The sequence below is a fragment of the Otolemur garnettii genome, unplaced genomic scaffold, assembly GCF_000181295.1.
Source record: "Otolemur garnettii isolate 467f Iridium unplaced genomic scaffold, OtoGar3 scaffold00008, whole genome shotgun sequence".
Taxonomy (NCBI): domain Eukaryota; kingdom Metazoa; phylum Chordata; class Mammalia; order Primates; family Galagidae; genus Otolemur; species Otolemur garnettii.
The window spans coordinates 39,411,108-39,420,699 of NW_003852403.1; the positions used below are offsets into that span (position 1 = coordinate 39,411,108).

A 9,592-nucleotide genomic window follows, 5' to 3' on the forward strand; every position below is an offset into this window, starting at 1 on the left:
CAGGAGATGGAGGTTGTTGTGAACTATGATGCCACAGCATGCTACTAAGGGTGACAAAGTGAGACTCTGTCTCCAAAAAATAAATAAATAAAAAGAATCATTATCTAAACATACATAACATACATACCTGCATGTAACTTGAACAGTGTTTTGTAGAGATGTGTATAGAATTTCATTGGGTCAATATTCAGAACATCACCTATGAAATGACAACAAAACCCAGTTAGGCATAGTAGAGCCTCCAAAGGTAACCAAAAAAAGGCAAACAAAACTTCCTTGAGAAAATATTTTGTTACCTTGTCCAGAAAGAATATGAAAAGCAGTCTGGACACAGTGAAGACTTTCTTCATAACTTAGGTCCTTCAGAAAAAAAAACAAAAAACAAAAGAAAAGGTTTTAAATGGGAATTATCATTTATATCTTTAAAGAAGTAATTCTCTAATAAAGTTACTTACTCCAGATTCAATCAGAGTATGAAGAACTACTAATAAATCATCAAAAAACTCCACATTTATAAGGTGAGCAAACCTAGAATCAAATAAAACTGAGTTAAGAGATAATCTAAAAACAGAAATAAAGCAGGTAAAAATTAAGCTTGACTTAAGAACTTTAATAGTCCTTATTTTAAATGTTAGCTATGATGGAGACAATGGCAAATATTGGGCTCAGCGCCTGTCGGTAGATTGCCATGGAGTCACAGCTCATAGCAACCTCCAACTCTTGGGCTTAAGCAATTCTCTTGCACCAGCCTCCCAAGTAGCTGAGACTACAGGTGTCCGCCACAATGTGCGGCTATTTTTTTGTTGTAGTTGTCATTATTGTTTAGCTGGTCTGGGCTGGATTCAAACCCACCAGCCTAGGTCTATGTAGATGGCACCAAGTCAAAATAATCCCTTTTTGACTACCTTCTCTTTGAAGAGTTTCAATTTCAAGGACTATATTACCATATATAGAAATGCATCCCATTGCCAAACAGCTCTGGTCATTAAAAAGTAGTTTCTTATGATGAACAGAACTTCCCTTTTCTCTATCTTCCAGCCACTAGTCTTATTTTTAAATCTATTTCTAAAGTTGTGCTATCCAACAGTGGTAGCCACCATAGATAGCTATTAGATACTTAAAATGTAGCTAGTCCAAATTAAGAATGGCTATGTTATATAACATCAATTTCCAAAGATACATTATGGAAATAAAGAATGCTAAATATCTCATTAATGCTTAATACTCTTTATATGTTAAAATAACTTAGATAAATTAAATTCAATAAAATACATCCATTTAGCACCAAAAAAATTGAAATAGCATATGTAGTTCACATTATATGCCTATTGGGTAACTATGTTCTACAATAGCAGTCCCCAACCTTTTTGGCACCATGGATGGTTTCATTCAAAACAATTCTGGCATGGACTGTGGGGGTTAGTGGGATGGTACACAGGAGGTAGAGCTCAGGAAATGATGCAAGTGATGGGGAATGATGGGGGAACAGCTATAAATACAGAGGAGCCTTCACTTATTCACCTGCCACTCATCTCCTGCTGAGTAGCCTGGTTCCTAACAGGGACCAGTTTTGTGGAAGACAATTTTTCCATGAATGGAGTAGGTAGAGAGAGAACAGGAACAGGGTAGGTGGGGATAGGACAGGAGTTCAGGCCATGATACTATGTGGCCTAGTTCCTAACATATTACCCAGGCCACAGACCAATACTGGTCTATAGCCTGGCAGTTTAGGACTGCAGTTCTACAGGATTATTACTCCAAATAATTATAGAAAGCTGTCATGACAACCATTACTCTGGCTAACATCCACGACAAGTCATCAGTGTAGACAAACTATACAAAAAGATCTTAGTAAGAACAGATTACAAAGAACTAGAGAAATTATTTGCAAGCTGGGTTAAAATTGACTTAAGAGTCATTTGCATGATCCACCCAACCAATAATGATGGCTAACTGATCACACAGTATAAATAAAAGGAACCAAGAACTGAGATGAACCTTAAGGACACCTAGAATTTAGTAAGCAAAAGGAAGCAGTTAATAAAGGAGATTTTAATAATAAGAAGTTTGAGATGAGAAAACCAAAAAAGCCCACATTATACACAGTTTCTAAGACTGGTGACAAATAAAAAACAACTGAGAACTGAGGACATGGGTCATCATCAGTAAACCCTATTTATCACTTGTTAGGCTTTTGGCTATGATCAAGTGAACTCTATTTAAAATCATGGTTACTTTGGTTATATCTATTTAGAAAGAACCTAAAAGGTTTCAACCTACATATAGCCCTTACTTGGCAAGACCTTCTAGAACTGCTGGCAGGAGAGGTGACCTCTGGGCCTTCTTCAATATTCTGAAGTAGGTTACAAACACAATATTCAGAGTCTCCGTGTGCTGGCCAAAGAAACAGACAAAATGACTTTAGGATAAGCTTATATGCTTTCTTTTTTTTTTTGAGACAGAGCCTCAAGTTGTCGCTCTGGGTAGAGTGCCATGGCATCACAGCTCACAGCAACCTTCCAACTCCTGGGCTCAAGCGAGTCTCCTGCCTCAGCCTTCCAAGTAGCTGGGACTGTAGGCGCCCGCCACAATGCCTGGCTATTTTTTGGTTGCAGCCGTCATGGTTTGGCAGGCCCGGGCTGGATTCGAACCCGCCAACTCAGGTGTATGTGGCTGGCACCTTAGCCACTTGAGCCACAGGCGCTGAGCCAGCTTATATGCTTTCTTGTATGACTTCCAAAGTGCCTTCTTTGTCCCCTTCCCACCATTCAATCTATGGAATTTTAATAAAATAGAATAAAGATACATAACCTGTGATTTCATAAAACTAGCACTAGCCACATTAAAGTGTCCTGCACATCACAAAAATCAAACATCTAAGGCTCATAAATAAACCCAAATCATACAACTACAAGTTTAATCAATGTATTTCTAGTTAAAATCATTTAACATTTTAAAAGCATAACAGAATGAGACTACCCACCAATTTAAGTTTTTTCTCAGTACTCTCTGAAGCTTCTGCCTCCCGTAGCTCTCGTTCTAGTTTCTCTTCTGCTTTTTTCCACTGAAAATAGATTGAAAAAGAAAGTCTGAATATACATATGTATACACTCATGTTTTCAAAATTTATTATACTCATTCAAGGATGGATATCCCTGGAAATTTTTTTTGGTTGGTTTTTACAAGCAAATTAATAACTCTAATAAACTGTTCAGAAATGTTTTAGGAAGTGATAATAATAATAATAATGACGAGTGTGGTAGTAACAACTAATGTTTACAAAGCACACGCAGCATTTACATACATGTACCATCTCATTTCAACTACACAACAATGCCCTGGGTAGGTTCTATTATTAACCCCATTTCTAAAAAAAAAAAAAAAAAATGTTTCCAAAGTCTCAGTAAATAAACAAGGGGCTGGAATTTCAATCCAGGTTTAAAATACAAACCAATAAAGAAATATGATTCAATTAACAGAAACTCACTTTGCTGCCAAATTCATATGAATGCATCCTTTCTTTTAAGGAAGGAATCTGTTTATCATAATTCTAAACTGATCTAAAAGGCTTGCCTGGCAAAAATATCTTTCCCCTCTTTACCAATTAGTTCAGATTGATTTAAGAAAATATTTCCTTGCATTAACTGGGAAAACAAAATTCTCTAAATATTAAATTTAAAAATTTTTATATTTGATTTAATCATATTTACCTGTGCCTATAATTTTAATATAAATTAAATAAAACAGACTACTTAAATGAAACAAAAAAGAAAATAAACCAAACCTTTCTCTGCATTCTTGATAGATTCTTTCTCTTTTCCTTAAAAGTCATAAACTTTTTTGGTTTATTAATGTCTTCTGTATCTTTTTTCACTTCTACTTCCTTGATTCTTAGGCACAAAAATGTTTTTAACATCTAATATTTTAAAAAACACACAAATACACATTTTAACATTTTTATTGCCATCAAAAACTTTATATAAAAAAACACTTAAAAATGTTATTTCCTTTATTCATGCAAAATATCTCTGAAAACACATTTTACACAAACTTCTACTATCTTTTTGCTAATCATATTCAATAACTTGTATTTAGAAATACAAAAAAGCATACTAGTAAATGTTAGTTAAATATACAAAACTTTGTTTGCAGTTTAATGGATGGGATTAGGAAGAATAAACAGGGCTCGGCACCTGTAGCTCAGCAGGTAGGGTGCCAGCCACATACACCAGAGCTGGTAGGTTTGAATCCAGCCCGGGCCTACCAAACAACAATGACAACTACAACCAAAAAATAGCTGGGCATTGAGTGGGCGCCTGTAGTCCCAACTACTTGGAAGGCTGAGGCAAGAGAATCGCTTAAGTAACCCAAGAGTTTGAAGTTGCTGTGAACTATAACGTCACAGCACTCTACCCAGGGCAACATAGTGAGACTCTGTCTCAAAAAAAAGGAAGAGTAAACAAACGAGCGAAAGGTTTAAACCGGGGTCGGTGCCTGTCACACAGTGGTTATAGCGCCAGCCACATACACCGAAGGTGGCAGGTTTGAGCCCAGTCCCAGCCAGCTAAACAACAATACAACTCCAACAGAAAATAGCCAGGCATTGTGGTAGGCGCCTGTAGTCCCAGCTCCTTGGGAGGCTGAGGCAAGAGAATCGCTTATGTCCAAGAGTTGGAGGTTGCTGTGAGCCGTGATGCCACTGCACTCTACCAAGGGTGATAAAGTGAGACTCTGTCTCAAAAATAAAAAAATAAAAAAATAAAGGTTTAAACCAGTACCAAACCTACTTCAGTTTTGTAGTTAACAGTGCTAGTCTTCATCCTTTTCTCCCAATAAAAAATAACATGAAGACTACCATTAGTAATTGGAAGACAACTTATTTTCCTGTAAGCCAATGGTTCTGCAATTTTAGCAAGCATCAGAATCACCTGGAAGGCTAGTTAAACCACAAATTGCTAGGTCCCCACTCTAGGATGGTTCTGAAGTGAGCCCCAGAAATGTGTATTTCTAATTCTCAGCAGATATTGACCTATAAGGACCAAAATAAGACCTATTGCCTTAAGACTTTCAAAAATTCAGGAAATTGGTGTTTTTTGTGTTATAGCAAACAGTCTCATATTCAAACACAAAAAACAGAAGGGGTTTAAAAATCCTATACTTTTTTTTTTTGAGACTTTTTTGAGTCTCACTATGTTGCCCTCAGTAGAGTGCCATGGCGTCAGAGCTTACAGTAACCTCCAACTCTCGGGCTCAAGTGATTCTCTTGCCTCAAACTCCCAAGGAGCTGGGACTACAGGCACCTGACACAACGCCCTGCGTTTTTTTTTTTTTTTTTTTTTTTTGGTTGTAGTTGTCACTGTTGTTTGGCAGGCCCAGGCTGGATTCGAATCCGCCAGCTCTGGAGTTATGTGGCTGGTGCCCTAGCCCCTGAGCTACAGGCACCAAGCCAAAAAAATCCTATACTTCCTCCGGAAAAAAATACCCTATTGACTTCCTGCAGGCACAGCAACCATTCCTGGAGCAAACCTGGAGCAAAACTTGGAAAACTACAGATTTTTATTACTTTGATGTTCCAATATGCACATATGGAAGAAAGCTGAGTATTTCGAAATACAGAGCTAACAGCACAGAATGAAAGCAAGGAATGACTAAAGGCACAGAGTGAACTTGAGGTCATTCTGGGTATCAGAAAGATCAGTTTTGAACATTTTGTAGGTATTCTATGTGATCATAAAATAACACCCAGTAATGAAAAATAACTCCAAATTAAAGGATGTAGTTTTTATTCTATATTACTCTAGTTTTTATTCTACATTACTCTTTTATTCTATCATTACTAAAATCTAAGAGTTTCCCTATGACTGAGTTTCATGATCATGTCTCATTATCTGCTAACTGTGTAATTCTAAATAAAAATTCTGAATATCTTCTGTTCCTTAAGCCCAATATTTGTAATTTTAGTGATTCAACTGAAATCATCAGTTTTAAAGAATAAAAGAGAGTTGATGTCAAAGGACTGTGAAACTAGGAAATAAACCAGTAGAAAATATCAGCTTAATACTAAAAATAAATTTAATAAAAATACCTAAGAGTTGGCTGGTCTGAAGGTAGTGAGTTATTTCACTTGATTGTTCAGTCAGTTACAGACTGAACTCCTTGTTCTACTCTCTCCCCCCTTCTCATTACTGCACTTGACTAGTCTTAAAAAATGAATAAATAAAAAACTTAAGAGCCACATGAAGAAAACTAGAAGACTTCACTTAGGAACATAAGTTTTGGCTTGGCGCCCAAAGTACAGTGGTTACGACGCCAGCCACATACACCAAGGGTGGCAGGTCCAAACCTGGCCCAGACCAGCTGAACAATTGACACCCGCAACAAAAAATAGCCAGGCGTTGTGGTGGGCACCTATATTCCCAGCTACTTGGGGGGCTGAGGCAAGAGAATCACTTAAGCCCAAGAGTTTGAGGTTGCTGTGAGCTGTGATGTCATAGCACTCTACCAAGGGCGACATACTGAGACTCTGTCTGTCTCCAAAAAAAAAAAAAAGAACATAAGTCTTGGACAAGACTGGTAGTGGCTCATGCCTCCAATCCCAGCACCTTGGAAAGCCAAGAGAGGAGGATCACTTGCCAGGAGTTTGAGATCAGCCTGGATAATATGAGATCCCGTGTCTACTACTCAGGCATGGTGGTACATGGTTATAGTTCTATTAACATTCAGGAGATTGAGGCAGGACGACTGCTTAAAGCCCAAGGGTCTGAGGCTACCCTCAGGGAGCTATGATCGCACCACTGTATTCCAGCCTAGACAACGGGGCAATACAGCAAGACCCTGTCTTTAAACAAACAAACAAAAAAAGAACGTAAGTCTTAAATAAATTGCAAGATATTTCACAGGATATTCCTGAATAGAAAATAAAAGTCAATTGTTTAAGTATTTTTATTCCCCCAAACCTATCAACACATTGAATCAATTCCAGATTCTTTGCATGGACTATATTGGGAGAAGTAGTAAAAAACTAATTGTAAATTCCATCTGGAGTAATATAAAAAAATAACTAAGACTACAAAAATAATGGCTTATATCTTTTATGAGGTATGCCCATTCTGATCAATATTATCCTACCAGATACCCAAATAAACTATCAATATAGGGCTACATGAATTAAGATAGTATTGTACTTATAAGGGATTAATACAATAGAACAGAATTTAGAAATAAAATTTTGTGTGTGTAGGAATTCAGTATGTAATAAAGGCAGCAGAATTTTAAATCTGCAAAAAGGAAGATGATAGAATAACTGCTTGTCTATTTTAAGTACATACATAATATAAATATTTAAAATATATTGAAGTATATATAAAATATATATTCATTACATACATATATATTAAATCTGCAGTCATACCACATACAAAGATGTCAAATGGTTTAAATATTTAAATATAAAAATTAAAATTCCAAATATTCTGGACAGAGAAAATCTATAAATCTAGAGGTTAAGTAGGCTTTATGCATGACAAAAACATAGCCTCACATATAAGGCTCAAAACAAAATTAAAAGAAAGAATAACAAAGAGAAAAATCTGCAATCTACATGAGAAAGAACTGATATCTGTACTATATAATGTAAGCCCCATAAATACATAATTTTGTTTCTTTTGTTACTATTTTATCCCCAGGACCTAGAATAGTTCCTAGCACATAAGAGATACTTATAAAAATGAATATATATTTAAAAATTGGGCCAGGCGCAGTAGCTCATGCCTGTAATTCTAGCACTTGGAGAGGCTGAGGCAGGTAGACTGCCTAAGCTCAGGAGATCGAGACCAACCTAAGCTAGAGCGAGACCCCATCTCTAAAAATAGCTGGGCGTTGTGGTGGGTACCTATACTCCCAGCTATGTGGGAGGCTGAGGCAAAAGAATTGCTTGAGCCCAAGAGTTTGAGGTTGCTGCAAGCTATGATGCCATGGTATTCTACCAAAGGTGACAAGTCTGTCTCCAAAAAAAAAAAAAAATTATCACAAGTCATTAAAAAAGATAAATAAGTAGAAAAATTGGCAAATAATACAAAAAAACAAAAATTTCAAGTGAGTAATAAATAAATAGAAGGAAATAAAACCTCACTAATAATAATATACAAGTAAATACTGTATATATGCAACATATATAGCCTTCCACCAACCAGACTAACAAAGATTAAACAACATTCTAGGTAGCAGGAAAATGACACCATTAGGAAGAACATAAGTGATAAAATGTTTTGGAAGACAACCTGGCATTCTCTCTCAAGCTCTTCTTTTTCTTTTGAGACAGGGTTTCACTTGGTCACCCCTGGTAAAGTGCCATGGCATCTTAGCTCACAGCAACCTCAAACTCTTGGGTTTAAGTGATCCTCTTGCCTCAGCCTCTCAAGTAGCTGGGACTACAGGCACCTGCCATACTGCCTGGCTATTTTTTAGAGACGGGGGTCTCGCTCTAGCTCAAGCTGGTCTCGAACCTGTGAGCTCAGGCAATCCACCTGGCCCGGCCTCCCAGGTACTGGGATTACAGGCGTAAGCCACCACTGTGCCTAGCCTCTCTTTCAAGTTCTCAGATCTAGTATCTACACTTTAAAAATTTAATTCACAAAGTACACAATATGAAAACAATAATAAGGCCAAAATGTCCTCTTTAACACTGACTGTAAATTAGCAAAACAAAAAAATCTAGAGAAATCACTCTGCTGTCCATCAAGTAAGAGGCTATACTCATATAATAGAATACTACAGCAGACATTAAAAACAAGGGGATAGGCTCCCCCCCCCTAACTCCAACCCCCCAAGCGCCAGCCACGTACACCTAAGGTGGCGGGTTTGAATCTCCAGCTCGGACCCGCCAAAACAACAATGACGGCTGCAACCAAAAAATAGCTGGGCATTGTGGCGGGCATCTGTCATCCCAGCTACTTGGGGGGCTGAGGCAAAAGAAACACTTAAGCCCAAGCGTTGGAGGTTGCTGTGAGCTGTAACACCACTGCACTCTACCGACTCTATCTCAAAGAAAAAAAACAAAAAACAAAACAAAACAAAAAAAAAACACAAGGGGATAAAAATAAATAAATAAATAAATAAACAAGGGGATAGGTGGCACCTATATATAGCTCAGCAGCTAGGGCGCCAGCCACATACACTGGGGCTGGAGGGTTCGAACCAGTCCTGGGCCTGCCAAACAATAATGACAACTATAACAACAACAAAAAAATAAAGCCAGGGCATGTGGCAGGCACATGTAGTCCCAGCTACTTGGGAGGCTGAGGCAAGGAATCACTTAAGCCCAAGAGTTTGAGGTTGCTGTGAGCTGTGATGCCATAGCGCTCTACCAAGGGTGACACAGTGAGACTCTGTCTCAAAAAAAAACAAAATAAAATAAAATAAAAATAAAAACAATGGGATAGGCTCGGCACCTGTGGCTCAGACGGCTAAGGCGCCAGCCACATACACCTAAGATGGCAGGTTCGAATCCAGACCGGACATGCCAAACAACAATAATGGCTACAACCAAAAAATAGCTGGGCGTTGTGCCTGTGGTCCCAGCTACTTGGGAGGC

General features: G+C 37.8%; 1 protein-coding gene across 1 annotated transcript in view; it reads right to left on the reverse strand.

Annotated features, from left to right (window-relative positions):
• NOC3L (NOC3 like DNA replication regulator) overlaps positions 1-9,592 on the reverse strand; it is a 30,392-nt gene that overhangs the window by 6,556 nt on the left and 14,244 nt on the right. The window contains exons 11-16 of the mRNA XM_003783719.3: positions 3,785-3,916; positions 2,984-3,064; positions 2,294-2,394; positions 456-528; positions 297-360; positions 128-199 (exon numbers count right to left, since the gene is read on the reverse strand). Coding sequence (XP_003783767.1) covers positions 128-199; positions 297-360; positions 456-528; positions 2,294-2,394; positions 2,984-3,064; positions 3,785-3,916 — 523 coding nt within the window. The remainder of the gene's footprint in view (positions 1-127; positions 200-296; positions 361-455; positions 529-2,293; positions 2,395-2,983; positions 3,065-3,784; positions 3,917-9,592) is intronic.